At 38.3% G+C, this 25,064-nt stretch overlaps 1 protein-coding gene across 5 annotated transcripts in view; it reads left to right on the top strand.

Moving 5' to 3' along the window:
- The window catches only part of mgmt (O-6-methylguanine-DNA methyltransferase), a 407,371-nt gene that overhangs the window by 33,509 nt on the left and 348,798 nt on the right, over positions 1-25,064 (top strand). The window contains exon 3 of one of the 5 annotated variants that reach the window (XM_059947675.1): positions 886-972. The exons of the other annotated variants lie outside the window; for them this stretch is intronic. Coding sequence (XP_059803658.1) covers positions 937-972 — 36 coding nt within the window. The 5' untranslated portion in view covers positions 886-936. The remainder of the gene's footprint in view (positions 1-885; positions 973-25,064) is intronic. 5 annotated transcript variants of the gene reach the window in all.

The following is a 25,064-nucleotide window of genomic DNA, read 5'->3' as shown; positions in this document are numbered from 1 at the left end:
TATTTTCACCCTAAACACAAGAGATTCTGCAGATGCTGGAAATGTTGAGACATGCACGGGAGTGCGTGCGCGCGCGCACACACACACACACACACACACACACACACACACAATTCTGACAGAACTCAGCAAGTCAGGCAGCGTCTATGGAAGGGAATAAACAGTTGATGTTTTGGGCTGAGATCTTTCTACCTGGACTTGCTGAGTTCCAGCAACATTTTGTCTGTGTGACTAAATATTTTCATCTTTTCTTTATCAAAAGGCAAAATTTATGGGGTTTATACTTCTGTTTTTATACCGTTCTTGCCATAGCTATAAAATGTCATTTCAATATTGTACATTTTGTGTAATGACTATTGTATTCCAAAACTAAACTTCCTCATAGCAATCTATTTGTAGTGTTTTATTGAACCCTGTGATGAGCTCCTTCTCATGTAGCAGACTGCCTGTAGGAATATTGATGGTCTGCTGTAGGAAAAGTGCTGGACTAACCATATATAATGAAGAACTGGGTGTTGCCAACAGTGGGTCTAAAAATTAGATGAGTAATCATAAGTCGCTAGCATTTAATAGTAACACAACACGGTAGCGTAATGGTTAGCACAAAGCTTTACAGCGCCAATGATCATCAATCAGGTTTCAATTCCCATTGCTGCCTGTAAGGAGTTTGTGTGACCGTGTAAGATTCGTCCCTGTGCCCTGGTTTCCTCCCATTTTCCAAAGACTTTCAGTTAGGGTTGGGTGAGTTGTGAGCATTCGATGGTAGTGCCACTTGAGGGCTGCCCCCGGCCTAGACTTGGCTGATGTGATCTGACAGCTGATGCATTTCACTGTATGTTTCAATGTGCATGTGACAAATAAAGCTGATCTTTATTTTGCTTATAGTGAGGTTTGTGTGGAGAATTTATTTCTGACTGAAGAGCATGGTAACAGAGTATGCACTTTGCTTTGATAGAACAGAACACAGTAGTGGTGAGTATTTTGTTATATTGTACTGCTTAAATATTATTACTGGTCTTTTTCACTTAGCTGAATGGTCATTTTCCCCATGGCCATTCCTTAGATCACTGGCAGCATCCTTCTCAGCTTCCTTTCTGGTTTTGATGTCATTTTAAAGTAATAAAGTATGGAAGGAATGGAAACCTGGTTAAAGTTTGTGCATCACAGGTTGATAATTTGCCTTTATACACCTGTTGCTCTTTTTCAGGCCTATTGCATGAAGCAAAGTTCAAAGTTCAAGTTGCATTCATTACCAAAGTACATATACATTATGCAACATTGATATTTGTCTCCTTACAGGTGGACACAAAACAAGAAACTCAAAAGAACCCATTAATAACTGGCAAACACCCAGTGTGCAGAGAGAGAGACTGTGGGGAATAAAAACAAATCAAGCAAACAATAAAAGTAAGCAAAGAGCATTTAGAATGAAAGTGGAGCAGCCAGAGCAGGCCCACAGCCTCAGCCTCACTTCAGCACATAGCAGAGCAAATGTCGCAGCGTACGCAGTCACAAAGCCCAGGGCCGTTGGAGCAGGCTCACAGCCTCAGCCTTAATGTTGCGAGGAGTGGAGTAAATGTTGCGGAGCCCACAGACCCAAGGCCTGGTGCAGGCCCAGAGCCTCTGCGTCGGAGCAGAGTAAACGTTGCAGAGCAACGAGAGGGCTGGGCCCAACTTTCACCTCCACTTACGACACCCTCCAGGAGAAATGCAGCCGAATATTCATCGCTTTGTGCCGTCTATATGTTCATGAGGAGTTATTAGCTAAAACAAGCATCTGTCTTTATGTGTATTCTCTTTCAGACAAACCTGGCAGTTAAAATTATCCTGAAATAGAAAAACATCTGAATGGTGTTTTCTTTTTTTTTCTCATTGGACCTCTAAACTTTGACGGAGCGAGTGAAATCTCTTTATAGCCCTCATGTCTTTCGGTTGCCATCAATATTTCATTGAGGTTTGTGAAAATCCAATTGTATAGTAAGACTGGGCAGCCATGTTATGCTATGTTGCTGCTGAACATGGAAGGAAATAAAAGTGCAGGTCCCGTTGAACAGTGAATCATATATTTAACACAGCAATCGGCCAATATTGCAGGAGTTGAGAAGAAACATACAAACTGAGGGCCTCATAACGCGACAGCCGTCTCTACGGTGGACGGTGCAGGTGTCATTTGAATTCTCTGAGCAAGGTTTAATTGACGCAGTTTGTAGATTGGACTTGCGTTGTGATATGTTTCTGATCTCCGACGGTTCCTTTTTTTTTGGTGCTGTTTTAGGCAATTTTGATTGGGGTGTTCCATGGATAATGGACAACACAGCGCTATATTGGACTGAATAGAACTCAACTAAATATGCCTGGACTCTTTAGATTTTCTATTTTATGTTCTGTGTTTTGCGTGATATGTTTTTTTTGCATGTGGGGGGGTGGGTTTGACGTTTTTCCTGTGAATGGATTCCACGGTTTTCTTTGGTTCGTGGCTGTCTGGGAAGATGAATCTCAAAGTTGTATTCTGCAAACTTACTTTGATAAGAAATGTACTTTAAATCTTTGGAGTTCTTCCTTATTTACATTATAGAACTTTATGTAAAAAAGCATTAAATATGAGGCTATGAAATTCAGCTGTAGAGCTGGAAGTAAGATTCTAATGAAAAATGCAGCATGTTATTTAGGTCCTTGTGAAATGAACAAACTTCTCAAACGGCACATATGCTGGATAAACTCAAGGATTTTACTGACAGGTTTATTAAGTAGTTTGCATAATAGTTAGGATCAAAATGAAACTCTCACACACTCACTGTGTGAGAGAGCAACACTGGCGAATAAGCAGGTCAGTAATTTCATGCAATTGCATGAAACAAATTGAATTTTCTCAATTTTAATTGGGCTGTTTACCTCAAAATAGTGCATTCCACATCTGGATTATCGAACTTTGGGACCCTTGCATACCAAAGTGGTATGGTAACTGTTTCACTTTAAAGCATTGTTTCTACATATATCGTGATTGGTTGCACTTTCCCGTTAGTGTCATTGCGCTTTTAGGAAGTGCAGATTTCAAAAGCTGTGTCCTCGCAATATGATCATCTGCTCGTCACTTTTAAAGGAGCAATTTCTGTTCTGCAGAAGAACCCTGAGCTAATGAGAAGCTATTAATGGACCGTTGTAATATCTTTTAGCTGGATTTACTGTGTTAAGACATGTTACGGTTCAAATTAATTCTCAACTATGCTACATTTACAAGTATTGATGTTGTAGCTGTTCCAAACTTTTTATAATCCTGCTTTAGCGCAGAAGAATGTGAGGGAGTTTTCTCAAATTAGGGAAATTAGTTTGTCAGTTAGAGAACAAAGTAAAAGTGAGGTAGTGATTAAAGTTTCCAATTTTATGGAAATTGGAGAGCTGTCTTTTTGTCAATGTTAATGATGTTGCTGAAATAGCAGGATATTGTAGCATATATTCAAGTCATTTGAGTTTCGACCTTTGAGTTGCACCAACTGAATTGAGTTGCTGTAGTGCCTGCAATAATATTGTTAAGTAGTTAACAAACCACTTAGGCTTTTAAAAGTGCTCTGAAGTTTGTTAATCAGCTATAATCAGAGAACAAACTCAGCAAAAGATACAAACAAGATTCTTTGCAGACCGAAAATCTTGAGTAACAACCATAAAATACTGGACAAATGCAGCAAATCAGGCAGCATCTGTGGAGGGGGATAAACGGTTAAAGTTTTGGGCCAAAACCCTTTAGCAGGACTTGAAGCCAGAATAAGAAGGTGTTGGGGTGGAGGGGAAGGAATACAAGCTGGTAGGTTGATAGGTGGAGGAAGGTAAGTTTGTAGGGCAGGGGAGAGGAGATGAAGGAGGATGCTGGGAGGGGATAGTTGGAAGGGGAATAGGGATGAAGAAGGAGGAATCTTAGAGGAGAGGACTGTAGACTATAGAACAAAGGGAAGGAGGAGTGGGACCAGAGGGGTTCGATGGGCCAAAGCAGAAAAGAGAAAGGATGAGAGAATAACTAGAATGAGGAATGAAAAAAGAGAGAAGTAGGGAGAGAGGGAGAACTTACTGGAGTTTAAGGAAACCTTTATTCATGCCATCAGGCTGGAGGCTAACCAGATGGAATATGTGTTAGGATGGATTGTTCAGGACAGCTACACAACCACCGGGTTCCAATGAAGGATCTTCTATCTGAACTGTTAGCTCTGTATCTGTCCCCATAAGTTCTGACTAATATGTTGAATATTTCTAGCCCATTTGGATTTTATTTCAGATTTTCAGCATCTGCAGTTTTGTGTGATTTTTCACTGATTTCTACATACTTTTGGAGTCTGCCCTGAATTCACAGCCTTCTACAATACTAGATTAACTCATTCTGTAATCTTTTTGCTGATCCCATTGAATGAATCATGTTTGATCCAGGAGATGTACTAAAATGGTGTATGTGTCTGAACCATATTTCTTGATAAGCTTGTAATCTTTTGTTTTACTTTGCATGTGCACGCACACTTTCTCCCTTCCCTCATGTGCAACAACATTGCCGGACTTGAGCTGAAAGGCGAGTGAGTGTTCTGTATCACAAAGCCTTTGCATAGTGGCACAGCTCAAGTGCCCTGGGTCCAAACCTTATCTCTGGCTCAGTCTTTGTGAAATTTACACGTTGTGCTGAGAACCATATAGGTTTCTTCATAGAGATTCATTTTCCTCCCTTTCCCAAAGGCATGTGGGTTGTTGGGTTGAATGGCCACAGTATGTAGAATATAGAGTACAGTGCATTATGGGCCCTTGCACTTTGAAATTGTGATAACATATTCATGTAGTCCATGATCAATTTCTGCACAGCCAAAAACCCTCCATTTTGTTACAGCCAAGTGTATATTCAAGAGTCTTTTAAATGTATTTCTTGAATCATCCTCTACCATCACCACCCACAATCTCTGTATAAAAACCCTACCTCTGATTCATTCATTATGTGCCTTGTTGTATGGTGTGGCCAATAACCAAGACTGTTCTTGACAAATTTTTCTACAGAAATAGTTTGCCATTGCCTCCTTCTGGGCAGTGTCTTTACAAGATGGGTGACCTCAGCCATTATCAATACTCTTCAGAGATTGTCAGTGGTTGCAAAACTAGAATCTGTGATGTGCACCAGCTGCTCATACAACCACCCACCACCTGCTTCTGTGGCTTCATGTGCCCCTGATTGGGGTGGGTGGGGGGGGGGGGCTAAGAAAGTGCTACTCCTTGCTCAAGGGTGACCTGTAAGTTAATGGAGGGAAGGAGCATCTTGCACCTTCTTTGATAGAGACGTATCTCCACCCCACGACCCAGAGGTATCTTGACCTCTGGTATCTCCCCTAAACTTCCCTTCTCTCACCTTAAATGGATGTCCATTGGTATTGTCTCTTTGTGGGCATGTGGTAGAATCTGATGGTGGGTGGGAGGAGTGGAGTTTATGGGAAAAATGATTGAAGTTGCTTTATTACTGTCATCGAGACACCAAGGTACAGTGAAAATTTCATTCTTGAAAGCCATCCATACAGATCATTTTGAAGCACAAGTACATTAGTGGAGGTACAAGGACAAAGCAGTAACAGAATATTCAGAACATAGAGTTACTGTTACAGAGAGAGTGCATTGCAGGTGGACAGAAAGGTACATTGACCCTGATGATATGACCTGTGAGGTCAAAGGTTAATTTTTAACATACAAGAGGTGTGCTCAAGACCTCGGTGGGATAGCAGTTGGCCCTGAGCTTGGTGGTGTATGTTTTCAATCGTTTGTATTTTCTGACTGAAGAATGGAGGAGACTGGGTGGGAAGGATCTCGGATGATGCTGGCTGCTTTTCCGAGGCAGAGAGGAGTGTAAATGGTCCATGAAGGTTTGCATCTTTGAGTTTACTGTGACTCAACTCACCACCAGCAACATCTGGTTAATGCATTGAATGATTTTAGGCAGCCTCAATTACTTTCTCCGTTTCTGTCCTCTGCTGTCTTGTAGTGTATATACTTCTCTATGTTCTGGTCTTGTGCAGTAATATGTCACTTGAGTAGAGCGATCTGCTAGAAGTTCGATGATTAAATGAGCAGTGGTAGAATAGCAGTTAGCGCGATGCTATTACAGCTCGGGGGCATTGGAATTTGCAGTTCATTTCTGACATTGTCTGTAAGGAATCCGTACGTCCTCCCTGTTGGATGCCTGGGTTTTCTTCAAGCGATCCAGTTTCCTCCCACAGTCCAAAGACATACCAGTTAGTTGGTCATTGTAAATTGACCTATGATTAGGCTAGGGTTAAATCAGGGTTTGCTGGTTGACATGGCTCAAAGGGCTGGATGGGCCTAATCTGTGCTGTATCTGAAAGTCGAAAGTAAATTTATTTTCAAAGTACATATATAAACTCCTGAGATTCATTTCCTTGCAGGCATCCTCAATAAATCTATAGAATATTAGCCATAACAGAATCAATGACAACCAATAAGTAAATAAATTCAATCACAAACAAGAGAAGTTCTGCAGATGCTGGAAATCCAAGCAACACACACGAACTGCTGGAGGAGCTCAGCAGGCCAGGCAGCATTTAGGAAAAGAGTGCAGTCGATGTTTCGGGCCGAAACCCTTCAGCAGGACTCAAAGTCGCTTGAACTAGCAGGCCAGGCAGCATCTAGGAAAAGAGTACGGTCAACGTTTCGGGCCGAAACCCTTCAGCAGGACTCAAAGTCACTTGAAATAGAGAGTTGTAGAGGAGGTACAGAGTGACAGAGCTCAGAAACTGGCCCTTTGACTCATTAAATCCATGCTGCCCATTAAACACCCATTTATGCTCATCCTGATTTTATTCTACTCACATTCCTATCACTCATCTACAGATGGGGATGGGGGAATGGAGTCCAATTTGGGAGAAAACTGAAGGACGTGGAGGATACTCATGAAGTCAAAGGGAGAATGTTAATACTCAACTGTGGAGGGGGTCAGGATTTTGGACATTGGACATTGGAGGACATTGGAGCTTGAGGAAGCAGGTCTACCCGCTGCACCACTGTATCATCTGTATTATATTCATATAATCAAATTATGTCATAACTAAACATTGGCAGTAGTGGGTACTGGTATTGTATTATTGTTAAATGCACCCATATCTTTGGGTATATCGAAACTAACCAATGGCAAACTCCACCCTCTGGGCTGTATATTTTTAAATGATAGTCTTTCTTTCCTTAAGATCCACAGAATCTTCATTTGATCAAGGTTTAATCAAGCATTGCAGGTTTAAGAATAACGTTTTTATTTTATAACACATCACTGAAAATTGCTGAGATTAAGCAGATCTTAATAAAAATATCTGCCAAGTACAATAAAAACCGCTAATCAAACATAATTCAAACTAAACTTGCATTTTGCATTTGAATTGAAGAATTGGTCAGTAGCCCATATACAATATTAATTTTTCACCATTATAAATTTATTATAGTTTTATTTAATCGTAATAACACTTGGGACACTGTAAATGGCTTCAATATCCAACCAAATGGATAACTATTGGAATTATGACCAGAATTTATTTGGTTGAGGTAAATTTAGTTATTAGATATAATTTAAAGATTTTCAAGTTTAACCATGGTTCGGACTTAATGCTCTTTTTTTTTAAGCACGTTGTTGTCTTTCTTTCAGGTTGTGCTCTTTATATGACTTGATGGTAAAGAGCCAATGCTGTGAAATGCAACTTGGGAAATGCAATGGAATTTATTATTAAGGGAAAATCATGAAGTTAAGGATCATGTGATTTGAAAAAATCAAGTGAATTTAAATTTAATGATAGCTTTAACACAATGGGATAGTCTTTTAGTTTTCTTTGACTATGTTTTATATTCTTCATAATCTGAGTGTAGCAATTCTAATGTCACACCACAAAAGATGATCCTTGGTTTTCAAGGCCCGTAGAAAGTTGCTGTACTGATAGAATTCTAATATTGTATAAAGGGCATGATTGTCAGGCAGAGAATGCAGGGCTAAAATATTTGTCTAATCTTCTTATCATTTTTACAATCAATAGCACTTCCTTTGAGGTTTTAACTATATTTTTTAGGACTTCAGGGTTCCAGAAATCACAAATAAACTCGATGATAATTTTCTGCTGTGGTAATGAAATGACAAAGGTGATTGCACACTATATGTATGCAGCTGAAAAAAACAATAAAATTAATCTGAATTAGCCTGACTTGTCGATGAGAAGTATTTATGATATGTAGCAAAGCAATAGCTGAAGCTGATGTCATTATAGCAGGGAAGCAAGTTATTGCTTTAATGTAATCGTGTTTGAAATATAAAAAAAAGCAGAGACAATGTTATGGTTTGCAGGTGATTGTGTTTTTGAAATTAAGTTGTAGAGGTTTTGATAATTGCCACCAATAATGCATTCAGAATGCAATATCGTTTATTGTATTATGCCCAATTGCATTATTTTGTATTTTTTGTACTTTGTGTCAGCTTTGCAGACTCTGTAGTTAAAATGATTTTGCATTCCAGTATGTTGTGAGTTTAATACATTAAGCATAGAATAGCCAGGTTTTGTGTTAATAAGTAACTCAATATAGTAAATCTGCTTCTCTTGTTCCCTGGTATAGATTTTGCTGCTTATAAAACTTAGCTGAATTAAAATATTACAGTAGTGCTATCTGTCTAACGCAGTATTATTTCAAAGAAAAAAATGTGTTGCACTATAATTCTGCTTTTTTTCTGCCCAGGGAAATGTGCAATATTCTAAAAAATGTTAGCATATCCCATCAGGAAGTATTGATAGAATTGTAATTATAAACCTTGCCATATTTACAGGAACTGGACATTTCTACCGGAATGGCTTACTTGATCTTGGAGCATAGTGCAGATATTTTGAGATTATTATTCAAACATTCATTCAAAAAATTGTAACTCAAAAATGATTGCAAAATGCCATACCAACATATTTATAAGAATATTTACCCTGCAGGCAGATGGCTCATGAAATTAATTAGAAACAAGCTGTTTTTTAAACTTGTAATTAAAATTGGATCCGTCTTTGTCTTGGTGCCCAGCTTAGTTCAACACTCCAAAATCAGCATTACCTACCCGCAAAAAATAAGGTTGCAGGAACTCCAGATTTGTTCCAAAACGAATTGCTCTTATTTGGACCACTTTTGTTGCCAAATAATCTGTGTAATTGTAACACCATTTTGTGAGGCCTAATTATACTTTCATAATTTACTTTGTGTTCCACTGTTCCTGTAAAAACTTTCAATTCAATATTTTCTTGTAACATACCAATAACTTAAAACTTTATGCCAAATAAAACTCTGGGTAATGTATTTTGTAAGGTTAGCCAAACATTTTTCTGTGTAATATTGTCATTTTCAAAATATGGATACCGTATATGGGCTTCTGACCAACCACAATTTTTTACAGACATGTAATAGAAATTTTCTAATGGAAATGAGTAAAAGCATAGATTAACTAAATTATGGAAAACTGGAAATTTATATGCGTGTTCTTTGCAGATATTAGTTATTTCTATTACTAATTGAGTTACAATTTATTTTAGAACACTTCTGCATTTGATTAAAATTTTCATTATCTAATTGACAATTGTAACAAAACTGAAAAAAAACCTCACCTAAACCATAGTAAAAATAAAAATAAACAAAATTCAGTTAGTGTTTATTCATAAAATAATGTTAATACATTTGTTTAAAATGATTAGAAAAGCAAAATATTAAATTATCTTTAAAATTCAATTTATGGTAGCTTTAGTTATTAATATTAAGGCAGGCTCAAATTATTTTTTCATATCTGAAGTGGTCCCTGGAAAAACCTTGTTTTATTGAAAAACATATCTGTCTTCACTCATATTGCAATTCGATGCAATTTTTTTGGTAGTCTGCCTAGCGTCATGCTCATTATATTATATAGAACGTGGTAAAGTTGTTAGATAACACTATTTATTAAAGGACACCCAAACTTTTTTTTAATATCAAACATGGTTGTATTAATACCATAAGGAGAGCACCTGATTGTGTTTTGCCTGTTCATTGTAGCAGAGTAAATAGTACATTATAGTAGAACTGCATTGAAATCATCCTGTGTCACATAAAAATTGATGCATTAATGACTCATTTCTTGGTCACCTCACTTCACATGAGTTACTTACTGCTTGTTGGGGTACCGTTCCATGAATACCTTGCATTTAGTAGTGTCTCATCCAAGTGACCCATTAGTCATGTGTGAGCTTGACAGTTGGTGTCAGTAGACTGCCTGGCAAGTCTGTGTGCCAGAGCTGAGCCCAGTCCATCCACAGTATTGCATCTAAATATGTACACGCTCTACATATGACGTTAGATAATGATCTGGAGCATGAACCCTGATGTGCGTATTTTGATCCATTTGGTTGGATATTGAAGCCATTTATAGTGTCCCAAGTGTTATTACGACTGGATAAACTACAATAAATTTAAAATGGAGTGAAAAATTAATATTGTATATGGGCTACTGACCAACCACAATTGTTTACGGACATGTAATAGAAAATTGCCTATAGGAATGATTAACAGCATTTTGATACTTTTGATTAAAATTTTAATCACCTAATTCACAGTTATACAAAAGGTTAGGCCATTTTTAAAAATAAACAAATTCTACTAGTGTTCATTGAAAAATTTAAATATTTGATTTGAATTTTTAACTCGGTATCTTATTGATATAGAAATGTTCAATTTTCAGAAATACCCTGTTTTGTGAAGCTTAGTTATACTTTTATAATGTACTGAACTTGGTTTTGTTCATTTTGTCTGTAATCATTTTCAATTTTATATTTGCTTGTGATTCTGCTGAATTTGAATGGTACCTTATAAATAATTTTAGTGGTTTTCCATTTTTTAATACTTGGAGTTTAATGATTGGCTGTAAGGCTATGTGAAGTACGTAAGTTAATTCACAAGAGCAGTCACAGATATTAATGTATGTTACTGCTGAAGCTATCTTTTAATGTTACAGTTTCGATAGCAAGGATAGTTGGAGCATACCTAACAGGCTAAATGATCCAGAATGTGGAAAGATCACTCTGTGAATCCATGTGTCATTGACTTCTTTTTCATTCATCCAGAAGGAACGGTCGAATGATTTTATGGCACAGTTTTAGAATTGGGGCCAGTTCCTATGCAGTACCTACATGTGCCAAGAAATGAGTGTTAAATAATGATATTGATGATAAATCAGTGGTGCTGAAACATGTGCTGATAGCAAACCAACTGGGCAAGGTGGTGCAAGAACAGAGACAGTATGTGCATACAGTGTTAGCTCAGCGGGCTACAAGAAGAGTAAATCTTCAAAGTAATCAAATCCTGGCTGCTCTCACTTTGCTGTCATCATTCAGGTTTCAGCAGTATTAAAAAGGTATCATTTTCATCAGATCTTTTCAATAATTTCAAATGTCACAATTAATCTGAGGTCAGTGAGCTGCACTTTGCACGTGCTTCAATCTGCACCTGCGAGATAGTTCTGCCCTTCTATATCTCACAGTAATAAGACTGGTCAGTGTAAATGTGACTTCTTGCTCATAATGTTGTAGAAACTGAGCCCATACTGTTCCCTTTGGTATACTTGAACAGGAACATTAATGTGCATGTGTCTCTGTGGCTGATGTAAATGTGCTACATTATGCATTTGGCGGGTGGAGGAGATATTTTGGTGATAAATCAGTGATGCTATTACCAATGTACCGAGAAAACACCATATGTTGTATCTTTGCTATAGTGGTAATATTAGCAGTAGTAAGGTAGCCCATCCAATTAAATGGAAAACAGAAATTTTGCTGTCCTGAATCTTTCTGAAGAGGCTTGACGCTGTCTCCATTGTAGATGCACTGAAAGATCCTGCGGCAGAAATATCACAGAAATCTGAGTCAGGCTTTCTCATTCTAGATGTCACAGAGAGGCAAGAAGCAGCCTTTGACAGATGGATATTTTGCTTCACATCTATGGAACAATGTACAGCCTAGCCAGAATAGTTAACAAAATAAATGCACTGTGCAAAAAGAAAGCTGTATGTCTACTGTGATATTTTTAAACATGAAGAAATTCACAGCCAAATATTGGAGGGAAACTTTAAGTGAGGACAAGGGAATTATCTTTAAAGACTATGGTTCTGCATATTTGTGATTACAGTTGTGTGAGTTCATTTCTAACCATTTGTTTAATAATCATTCTTTAATTATATGCTGTAAATTGTTTATCAAGGCAACATTTACTATCCTGTATCCAAAGCCAAAAATGACCATAAAGTTATCCATATTTTACAGTTTTTCTGGAAACCCTTTTCATGATGGATCTCTGCTTGGATCGTTCAGAATATATGGGTTATTATATTTTAGTTATTTGGGAGCAAGTAGAGCAGCACAACAGTTTGGTTTTTATCATCAGTGGGTCAGGTGGCATTGTCATTGCTTAAATAAAAAGAAGCAAATATCCACAGTGGAATCTTCAATTTATTATGAGAATAGTGCAACAATCTGGAAGTCAGAAGTTGCCATTCTGGTTTCGCAAAGGAATATTAAGTAGATTGAAAGCATTAAGTCTGTCTGTATGCAAGTATATGGTCCAGGTTCGCATTCTAGACAAAGTGAGTGATCTGCCTTGTACGGGCACTGCCATCAGAACGTTGAACCAAGGTCATTGTCGATCTTGCTCCATCCAGCTTCGAACCACTGATTCCTTCTTTCACAATTATTAATATGCAGTTTGAATTCATACGAATGCAAGGTTTCATTGCATTTTTCTAACTAGCAAAAAACATCATAACTTTTCAAAAACTAATTTCTTTTAGAAATTCATATGGTCCCTTGTGTAGCAAAGTTTGGTCTGAATATTTCAGTGTTATGTCAGGAGTTCCATGCGTGTAATTAAGTTTGGAACTTTAGTACGTGAGCATGCAAATTCTGAACTTGCTGACTTCTTGACTAACCCAGCTGTAACTGGACCTCATGATCCATTAGCGCAGGTATACCACAAGCAAGTAGAGCAGGGGCTAAGCACACAGCCTTTACTCTTATGCCTGTGTGGAAACACCAAATCTCGAACAGAAAATCCGACCAAAAGTAATGGATATGGCCCAGTCCATCTCGGGTAAAGCCCTCCCCACCATTGCTCACATCCACGTGGAGCCTTGTCACAGGAAAGCTGCATCCATCGTTAGGGATGCCCCCACAACCTAGCTGTTTTCTCTCTGCTGCCATCAGGAAGGAGGTACAGGAGCCTCAGAACTCACACCACCAGGTTCAGGAACAGTTATTACTCTTCAATCATCAGGTTTGTGAAGCAGAGGAGATAACTTCACTTAACTTCACATGCTTCATCACTGAACTTTTCCCACAACCTATTGATTCACTTTCAAGGACGCTTCATTCCATGTTCTCAATATGTATTGCTTATTTGTTTATTATTATTATTGTTTCTTTTTTGTCTTTCTTTTTTGTATTTGCACAGTTTGTTGTCTTTTTTACACTGGTTGTCCATTCTGTCGGTGCCATCTTTCATTGATTGTATTATGTATGTTTATTGGACTTATTGAGTACGCTCACAAGAAAATGAATCTCAGGGTTTTATATGGTGACATATATGTACTTTGATAAAAAATTTACTTTGAACTTTGAACGTTGATGAAATCTGGCAGTGAAGTATGTTTTTATTGCAATTCCCCAGCACAATCTGGTGAATCCACCACAGATACTGTGCCAGATAAGACTTGATGCAGAAAGAACGTATCCATTTTGAATGAAACTAAACAGCTGCATTGGACAAAGATGATAGCTGCTTAGTTTACAGTCCTTCAATGGTGTGGGTTAAATATGAACTGTTTTTGTTTCCTTTTGTTTATTCTGTCGTAATTTTTACAATATGATTTTGACTATTTACATATTAATGATAGATACATTCAGAAATATTAGATGGCATCGACAGATCGCAAAGCTAGTTAGGCAAGATATCAATATGGTTCGGTTATTTTATGGACAAGGCTTGTTCTCTGCGTTCTGCACTCCAAGTAAGTGACAATATCATTGGCACAAGGTCCTGTTACACTCCACAGATTTTCACTGATGAGCATTGGTATAACTTTGATCAGGAAATTACTGCTAGGCGATCTGTAAAAGATAAGTTTGCGCTCAAGTCAATGGGTAGTATTGTGACTTGCCACTAGCTCTACCTTCTGAGTTAATCTTTTGCACAAATCTCCATTGTGAGATGCTCCACGACAGAATGTTTGTGGGACATTATTTCTATTGAGCATCTACAATTATTTACTGTCTATATGATTGAGAGCTAATTAATAAAAGAATGTTTTGATGACTTTTATGTTTTAACATTGCAGATTGAACATTGGATAAATCTAATGCAAATTTAATTGCATTGTTAATGTCCGAAACAGCTTTTCTTCCATTGATAGTTCAAGGTTATAAATTGAAATATTTTATTTTTGTAAATAATTGTCCTTGATTTAAAATTTTCATGGCTGTTTTAACAACGTGTTACATGATTTCTGTTGTTTCTTTGCAGGACTAATGCAAATATTTAAAAGTGATGTTGCTTGAAGAGAAAATTGTGTACCAATGTTATCATTTCCTCTTTAGTTTTTCCTTCCGCTGCTTCTGTCTTGAAGGCATTGACTCAATGCTGGGGAGTTTCTTTTTTTGCCTCTTGATTGACATTTAGTAAGTGGTCCAAGGGGCTGTTCTTCATGTACCAGCCTTGATAGTAAACATCAGTAAACCATTGCACATAGAAGTAACACAGCTGAGCTTAATCCCATCCTCGCTTGAGATCAGCAAAATGTATTTTTAACAGAGGATGCCAGTATTGAGGTTAGAGCTCTGGCCACCTACATCTTAGCAGTAACTGAAGGATGCACTGGAGGTCAAAGATGAGTGTGACTTCACCGCTTAACTGTCTTAACCAGTCGAGGAATTGTCAGAGAAACTAAGTGTGCAAGTCTGTTTGTTGACAGAAAGAGAGGGAAAGATGAAGGTTATAACAGGCATTCCTGAATAAGGAATTGTTTTGGGAATATGTTTGGACAGGCACTGTCAACTATATGATACCTTGTCCAAGAAGCCATCGTTATTGGTGGATGATCTGAAGAGTGTGATGTGTATGATCCCTTCCTGATTTCATTTATCTGTACATCCAATGTAGGAGCCATGTATCTATTTTATGTTTGTCTATATTGTATTTTGTGTTGCGCGTTTATTATGGATAATTTGCCTCATGGGTCAGAGTGTAGTAGAAGCAAAGAGTATATAGTAATTACGTATTTATGTTTTGTCTTGGGTCAGTTTTGTCTAGGTAGCGCCATGGGGTGATTTCTTTTTTGTTGACCACTTAAAAACAGTTAAATACTCTTAAATATGTAAAGATTGCTAACGCTTAGTACCGCTAACTTTATTATTTTGCTAGATTTAGTTTCATTAGTTTTTTAGTGTTGCAAGATTGTTCATCTTTGCTGGTTTCTTAATAAAGGATTGAACGTACTTTCTTCGACTTAGAACTTCGTTTTTTTGGAGCACGTCATACAGTGTCAACCTGCCCCCCCCCCCCCCAGGCTTAAGGCTTAGTCTGTGAGCTTTAAAGTAACTGGTACATTCTGGGGGCAGAGACTTTGGTCAGTTTTTTCCCTTTTTGCATTAGGAGCGCTAATTTTTCGCATCACTACTCGCGTCTGATGCAGAAAATGGTCTCACCTGTGAAATTCTTGGAAAGTTCAATTAGTTTACTGTTTTTATGGCTAATCAACTGGACAGGGGTTGGTAGTGAGACGGTAAGAGGAGGAGTTTTGGCAAGATGTGCTTTAAAAGTGTCTAGAAATGAAAAGTGACAACAAATATACATTTAACTCACATATTTTGAGCTGTCCTTTCAACACAATGTTTAATTTAGATTTGTAGATAGGAGTAGAATTTCTGCATGAATATTGAATGCACGTCATGAGGAGCTTCACTTTCAGTCAGTTCAGCCAAAGGAATAAGTGATGATACTTAGACCAGACTGCAGTATCTTTTTTCCACATCCCTTTATTTCCCCTGGAGGCTGTTGACTCATGTCCCTACTCATGCTGTGTCTTCTTGATAGCAACATAATCGGCTGAGGTGGAGTGCCTTGCAGCCAGTGTTTATTGGTGTCAATAGTGGATCATGTGATTTTATATCTCCAGTTTGCCTCTGTAATATACTTCTCTCTCTACTTTGTATTTTCAAAAAGTCTTTTATCCTTTTTTATGATCTATTCTGTATAAATAAACATTCCTTCTGAACTTTCCTTTTCCTCTTCCCCCCCCCCCCCCCAATTAAACTAGAAATGTAGTAAAGCAGAAAATATATTCAGTCAATGTGGGAGTACTTTTTCCGACAGTCCAAATGCCTCCAATGTTTTTAAACCATAAGACCATAATATATAAGAACAGAATTAGGTAATTTAGCCCATTGCGTCCGCTCTGCCACTTCATCATGGCTGATCCAATTTTCCTCTCAGCCCCAATCTTCTGTCTTCTCCCCATATCCCCTCATGTCCTGTCTAATCAAGAATCTTATCAACCTCTGCCTTAAATATACGTGAAGACATAGCCTCCACAGCTGACCGCGGCAAAGAACTTGCCATTTTATTTTCTTGCCACAATAAATTAGCTTGCACAATTGGAATCTACTCCATGGATACAAAAGTCATTAACATTTGGAGCCCCTCTAATTTGGAACTTACTTTGTAAGTCTAGACTCACCCAAACCAGAAATATAACAATACTCTACAGGTGCTAATTTCACTCCTGTTGGATGTCCCTGGAATGGAGTCGATGCTGGTCTGAAGCATGGTTTACTGAGCATCAGGGGCCATTCGTCTGGAGAGGATCTTGTGACGATATTTTGCTTCACAGCAATGGGAATGAAGTGGTTGTTGGTTGTGGAGCTGATTCTTGGTGTCACCTGCATCAAAAGAGCAACTTCCTAGTGTGAGAATAAAACTGGTGTGCATTTTGTCTTGAAGTAGCTTGACAGTCTCCTCACACCCTTTTTGTCAATTTATATCAGTAAGGCAATATTTTTTTTTCCTGCGCAGTTCTTCTAAATGTCTACTTTTCTTGCCAGTGCTTGTCATAATACCAAAGTTGTTCCAAAAGGAATATAGTGTAATATTGTTCATAAGTGGATCGTATCCAGCAATAACTATAATCCTTCCTTTGTGTAAACAAATTTGCTGGATAAGTGCATAGGCAATAGCCGGCTCCAGTGTCGTGCGTACTATCATCCCCGTCAAAGGAGAGAGCCACTTTCCTATTCCAATCACAAGAGATTTTGCAGACGTTGGAAATACAAAAAATGCTGGAGGAACCCAGCAGGTCCGGCTGGCCTGTCTCAGCCTGAAACATTGACTGTTCATTCCCATCCATAGATGCTGCTTGACCTGTGGATTTCCTCCGGCATTTTGTGTGTGTGTGTGTGTGCCACTTTAATATTGATATCCACTTGTCAAAAAAAATCAGCTATTTCTGCAGAATATCCAATGAATTTTGAAATATGTACTCAAAAAAAATAATGAATCTACCTATTTTTATGATCTGTTATCATCCTTGTTATGCATAGATATGAGATGGTACAGCATATGGAGGCCTATTTTAATGCATTTCTCTAATGTTGAGTTGAAGTAATTGTTATGTGTTTTTAACTCCAAAACATAAAATTAATTAAAAGCAATAAACACAGAGCCAGGAATGTGAGCTGAACAGTATTTACTTTAAGTGAGGCACATTTGTATGATGTGGTGGCGTGATAACGTATGCCATGCACGTACTTTTACATATAACCCAGAATGAATTATTTAAACACCAAAGAATGCATAATCAAACAACGTACTTACAATATTTTCCAATATTACTGAAATATTAAATACACAACAGTAATTTCCATTACAATATTGCAGATTATTTCCCACCTATTTTAATTGCATGGAACTTAGATACATTATGGAAGCTAAAAAGACCATTTAGTATTAAAATAATTATCAATGGTATATGATGTTATTTAAATTCTTTTCCTAAAAAAGCTTTAGCTAAGATTAAAATATAATCAACTTTGAACAAATTCTGCAGTTTGGTCTGCTTGATGTGCTTGAGTATCTTCTGGACTGAATCAAGATAAAGTAGGTCTGAAGCTTTATTAACTGGTCAAGAATGCAGCAAGCTGCAGTTGCCGTTTGAAGCCATGGCTCAGACTTAGCTGTATTTTCAAGTTCATAGGGATGGTTTTGGGGTTAGGGAAGGGAGTTAGTGGTCAGGTTAGTTATTTAGGGGCAATATAGTGGTCCGATTGGTATTTAAGCACAGGAATGCAGAGGAGTTAGGGATCGGGTTAAAGTTTAGGCCTCTGCTCTGTGCTCGGCATTTGAAAGCCAGTGACGTGGACAGTTGATGAAGAACATTCGGAGTCCAGGTCTCTGCTCCAGATTCGAAGGCCGTGATGTGGACATGAGATCACGACATTGGTAGATGTTTGGTTGGCAAGCATGGTGAACATGGTCCAGCACGGACAAGGTCCAGTGAGTCGGCGAGTACCCTCCCGTCGGTAGGTCTGGGGTTGGATATTCGTGCTAGCAGGAGGCACTAGAGCTGGTGACCCCCTTGATACATGAGTCAGCAAGTCTGGAGTTCGAGGCCTGGCAGTCAGGGTCCCATCATCACAAGTTTCAGACCTGGAGTGTAGGGTCCTGAAATCAGCTAGTCTGGGAATGGTACCAAAGATCAAATGCAACAGAAACCCTGGAGCTGTGAGTCTGAGACTCCACGAGGGAAGTGAAGGCCCATTTGTGCATTCATGAGTCAGATGGAGGCTGGAAGCCTGTCCAGGGATAGGAGGACTTCCTGTGTGTATGACTGGGTGGGTGAAAAGGAGGAAAGGTGTTTGATTTGTTGTTGTTTTGTTACTTGTGTTCTGTTTTGTTCTGCTAAGCATTGTGGGCATGCTGTGTTGGTGCCAGAATGTATGGTGACACGCGTGGGCTGCCCGCAGCATATCCTTGTTAATGCAAACAACGAATTCCAATGTATGTGTCGATGTACAGTACATGTGATAAGTAAATGAATCTGAATTTATGGTGAGAACACATCTAATACATTTCCAATTGTTTGAAATCCCCCAGGTACTTCACTCCACTTTTACCATACTGGTTGCTCCAGTACTCTGAATGGCCCAATATGCATTAATATTAACTTGTGATAGTATGCTAATTATTAATGAATGACCATGATATCTGCTGTCATTGTAAGAAAGCTGTTGAAATAGAACAAGATGTTGACAGTAACTTTGTACAGGATTTGTGGGTAGAAAGTTGGTCAAATGAAGTCGAGTTTATTACCATGTAACTATGTGCATGTATACTGCCAAACCAGACAGTATACATTTATAATGTAAGGTACAGTACAAATTATCCGGTGATACTTCAAGTGTGATACACCAGGGAGTTCAGAAGCCTAATGGCCTGATGGAAAGAAACTATTTTCCATCCTAACTGATCTTGTCTTGAGGCATCGGAGTCTCTTGCATGATGGTAGAAAGTCAAATGGGTGGGTGGGGTCCTATTACTAAGAGCCCTGAGTATGCCGCGCTCCTGATAAATAGCCCCATAGAAAATGGTCGTTACCAACCATAAATAATGGCATGTATAGCCACCTCTTTGAGATTAATGTAGCACAAATCCGTCGTGCCTGGGATGTTGATAAATTTAATCATTTTGGTCCATTACTGAATTGCTGATTCTTGTATTGAGTTGATTAACCTTTCTTGTTAGGAAGTTCTTTTGATGTGGAATTCTTTCATAAGTCTGTTATAGAAAATATGGTTTGGTTCCATTGTGTTTTGTGATGTAAGTTGTTATCTAGTGTATGTGTACATGTTTATAGAGCAAGTTGTTCTGGGTATTTTACTGCTGAGGGCATTAACATGGTAGTTGCTTTTTGGATGTACACACAGTTGGCTGGCCATAATGGAAGGCCGTAGGCCATGCTGGTTTGGTGTAGGCATCACCTTTTCAGAGCTTAGTGTCCCATGTGAGAGACTTATGTAAGGATCTGTGTTTGTATGCGCAGTATTTTTTCTGAGATTCGACTGGGGGTAGAAAACGGACTGGCACAGGAAACTGATGTGAGCCTGCAGTGATCGTACTGGGGCCTAACAGTTGGGAGACATTTGTCTGTAATGGTAAGGTATTCTGTGCACAATGGATTTCCCTGGATATTAATATTTCCTGTGGGACTATCAGTATTTTATATTTTAAAAAATCACACCTCTTATATTTTACAAATGCTGTATAATCTTCACTCAAACCTGGATGCAAAAGTTAAGTTTCAAAAGTGAGAAGAGAATGACATCTCTTGACATGAAGGGAACATTGACAAAGTACTGGCAGATCTATTAGTAAGACAGAAGTGTAACAGGGCTGGCCAGATAAATTCACTAGTTATAAATCTAGGTCAGAGATTGTGTATCGGGCAAAAAGTAAATAATCTTCTTGCTCGTCATGTGCAGATGATTAGTATGCTGAAATACTCTCCTGTTTTTTGATAAGCATGGATCCAACTACACTGAAGAAGCTTTCCACCCTATCCAAGGCAAAGTGATTGGTTAATAAAAATACCTGAGTATTCATAATTAAGAACACTAAGGTAAAGCAAATTGTGTAAAGGAAGGATAGTCTTCCTGTTGTATCCTAAATCTTTGCCCCCCAATCTCCTTTGCAGTCAATGGATTCTTGGGTCTTCTAAGAGAGTGTTTTCCCAGCATAGGAATTGATTCTCTGACACCAGTTGCACCACTTTGAATGCCAGTAGCAGAATGATATGTCTCAATTTTACTAAATTTATTAGTAGGTTGTGGACTTCAACGTTCAGATACAGAAATCCTGGACTTGCTTCAGTTTCAACAGCTGAATACTGCCAATTCCAATTGGAACCTCCGTCAGCATGATCCAGTCCATTAAGTTTGAATATATATTCCATGTGCTTGAAAGTGATTAATCTTTTGGTGGTCATGCTAATACAGCATTGTTGTCTTGTTAAATGCTGCACAAAGAATTCTCTGAACAGTAATCAGGAGTACCAATAATGAGAAAGCCCTCTTAAATATTAAAACATTTTGTGAACAAATAGCTAAACAAACAGCAGAAATTCTCTTGTTGACTAATGATAGCTTTATAAATCATCTTTCTCTTGACACTTTTGATGAATCAGGAGCTCCATCTTCCCAAGTAAATTGATAATATTAACTGGCAGAACAGTGCTTGGGATATTCACATTGAAGAAGGCAGTATAAATAAACTACCATATCATCAGCATTAGATTTTCTCATTCAAGAAAATTACTAGATACATTTATTTCTTTCTCATATAAGTAATTGCTATTTTGTTCTCTGGTCGCTCAGGAATTGTTTTCAAGATGAGAGTGTGAGCATAATGTCTGACCATTTTACAAAGTTACTCAGAAATAGTTCGGGAGTCAGTTTAGTCTCTTGCAGCTGGTTGTACCACCACCTCTCTCCTAAAATATTTCAATATAACGTCTCTGCTATGTTTTGTCAGTGGTTATGTAATTTCCAGCAAGTTTTGGGATTTTTGCACAAAGTCTGTAACAGTGTTCTCCCTTCTGCACGGCCCAGCGAACTCTATCTTGCTCATTATCTCTGCATTTGCATTGGGATTTTGTGCCTAAATCCAAGAGTCCACCCTTTGAATTAAGATCTTACAACTATGGTGACGGTAATTAATAGGGTAAGTTATATACTTTATTTGTTTATTTGTTTGCACTTCTAATATTTTTGCATGAAGTGTTTCAAATATTTTAGGTGAATTTCATTATTGGCAATATTTAAAACATATAACTTTTAAAATTGTGTACAGTACTTCATAGTAGTAGTTCTTAAATATAAATAAATGTTGGGGTCATGCAGAAGCACTGAACTACTTTGACAAGTTGAAGCATGTCAAAGCCGGAGTGTGAGTTTGCCATCAAAGTATTTTTCTGACGGGGCTTGTTAGGGCTTGTTGATAAGTCTCAGTTAGATTGCACAAGATTCTGCCAGTGATCGATGCAAAACTGTGCAACTGCAGATGATGCAGCTGTCCCTAAAGTTTGGTGACCTGTGTACAATATTGATGTCGGGCGCTTTTTATGTGAAATTTGTGTCTTCTCCCTTTACTGCATGTGATTCCTTTGGGTGTTTGGGTTTACTTCCGTAGCCCAAAGATTTGCTGCTTGTTCGGTTCATTTTCCCTACACATTACCACACGTGTCAGAGGCTTGTGGGAACAAATAGGAAGTGAGTGGAGGAATGAGATCGACGGGAATGCTCCAAGAGCTGGAAATAACTCGACAGAGCGAATTTGGTCTCCTAGGTCATAAGGAAATACAAACATGAAGTTCCATTGCTCAGAATGGTCCACCAGGAGAAAGTTATTTTATAGATGTGGATAAGGCATAATATTAACATAGGCAATGGATGACATTCAGCAAAATTGGGACAATTGTTTTTACTTAATTAAAGTTGAAGGGTTGGAACAGTCAAATCACACTCATTCATTGCCAGACATTTCTTTGCTTCACTGTAGCAACTGCCATACATTTATTTTAGTGTACAAAATGTAAACAGATGGAAGTAACGCACTATGGTAGTTGATTAAAATAAAAGCAAGTGAAAACCAAATCAGTTCCCTTTATTGCTTTTCGGCTGTTTATGGGTGATGTAATGTTTCACTGTTGATCTTTTTCATATAAGAATATGGAAGTTCAAAGAAAAATTTATTATCGGGTCACTTGCATGTCGCCACATCAAACCCTGAGATTCTTTCTCTCTGCGCAGTTACCTAGCAAATCTATAGAACAGTAACTGTAGACAGGACCTGTAAACTTCAGGAACTGTAGACTGAAAACAAACTCTGCAAATGCAGAAAATAAATAGATAACAATAAATAACGAGCATGGAATAGCAAGCTAGAAGAGTCCTTAAATGAATGTATCTATCTCCTTTTGTTCCAGAGCCTGATTGTTGAGGGGTAGTAACTTCTTGAACCTGGTGGTGTGAGTCCTGAGGCACCTGTACCTTCTACCTGATGGCAGTCGGACAGGACACTTTCCACCACACCTCTATAGAAGTTTGCCAACATTTTTGATGACATGCTGACTCACTGAACTCCTGAAGAAGTAGAGGCGCTGTTGTGCTTTCTTCGCAATTATATTTATATGATGGGTCCAAGACAGGCCTTCTGAGACAGTGACACCCAGGAATTTAAAGCTACTGACCCTCTCCACCTTTTGAGAATTACTGGCTCATGGATCTCTGGTTTCCCTCTCCCAAAGTCTACCATCAGTTCCTTGATCTTATTGACATTGAGTGAGTGGTTGTTTTTATTACACAACTCAGCCAAATTTTCGAGCTTCCTTCTGTATGCTGATTCATCACCACTTTTGATACAGCCCACAAGAGAACTGTCATCAGCAAACTTGTATATGGTGTTGGAGGTTATCTTAGCCACACAGTTATGGGTGTAAAGTGAATAGAGCAGGGGGCTAGGTACGTATCACTGCAGTGCTCCTGTGCTGATGGAGATTGTGGAGGAAATGTTTTTGCCAATCCAAGCTGACTGGGGTCTACAAGTGAGGAAATCCAGGATCTAATTGCATAAGGGGGTATTGAGACCCAGCTCTTGGAGTTTTTTGATTATTTTTGAGGGGATGACAGTGTTAAATGCCGAGCTATAATCGATAAAGAGCATCCTGATGTATGCATCTTTGCTGTCCAGATATTCCAGGATTGTGTGAAGAGCCAACAAGAAAGCATCTGCTGTAGACCTGTTTCTTCATTAGCAAATTGCAGCAGATCCAAGTCGCCACTTAGAACACCAGCCTCTTAGAACACTTTATCACTGTGAATGTAAAATGCCACTGAGCGATATTCATTTAGACGGGTTGCCATGCTCTGCTTGGGTACCAGTACAGTTGAAACCCCCTTGAAGCAGGTGGGTACTGCACACTGCTGGAGCGAGAGATTGAAGATACCCATGAATACACCAGCCGGAAATTACAACGTTTGTGGATTCACTATTAATACAGTCTGCCAAAGTGTGCAATTTACCATATATCTTGTTGCATTATTAAGGACCTCCAGCACCCAGGGCATGCCCTTTTCTCACTATTACCATCAGGTAGGAGATACAGAAGCCTGAAGGCACACACTCAGGGATTCAATATACGTAATTGATTTACTTGTTTATTTATTATTATGTTTTATTTATTATAATTAGGCCTCAGCAATGTCTTAAATAATTTCAATATAATACCCCAACCCCACAGGGCTACTCTACATTGGCTGCATATTCCCTTTCCCTCTCATGCCAGTCACCCAGGTACCTGGCTCCTGCAACTTAGAGGTGACTCCTTCCATGTATCTCCTATCTGTCACTCCTCATTCAGCCATCTTGAGCCAAAGATCATCAAGCTGTAACTCCATTTCCTTAACACGGTTTCGAAGGAGCTGCAGCTTTGCGCACTTTGTGCAAATGCAGTTATCAGGGAGTCTGGAGATCTCCCAAAGTTTCCACATCTCAATCAAGAAATCTATTCTTGATTCTTAACTCTGAATCCATTCTCAATAGAAAAATAAACTTACTGGAAGCTTACTTAGAACCTGCATCTGTGCTTGTCCAAGTCTGTTTTTGCTGTCTTCTAGTTCATATGTTCTTATAGACCTTAATGGAAAAATGTTTTAAGTTGCCCTGATATACTAAATAAATGCAAATCTTTTACAATGAAAGGTGAATTATTTTTCTAATACTTTACTATGAGTCATGTGCTGGCTTATGATTTATGATTCCATTATGATTGCAGATTTAGACAACTTATTTCCTTAGTTTTAATTTAATACCCAATGGAAGCACTTAATAAACAGATTCTTATTTCCAACTTGGTTTGTTTACTATTAAAAAGTTACTAGCTGCATTATCACAATAGGAGCTGAGTGCTTCAACGT

This window comes from Hypanus sabinus, chromosome 22, assembly GCF_030144855.1.
Source record: "Hypanus sabinus isolate sHypSab1 chromosome 22, sHypSab1.hap1, whole genome shotgun sequence".
In the NCBI taxonomy this organism is placed as follows: Eukaryota; Metazoa; Chordata; class Chondrichthyes; order Myliobatiformes; family Dasyatidae; genus Hypanus; species Hypanus sabinus.
This window is presented reverse-complemented; position numbering and strand designations above follow the sequence as displayed.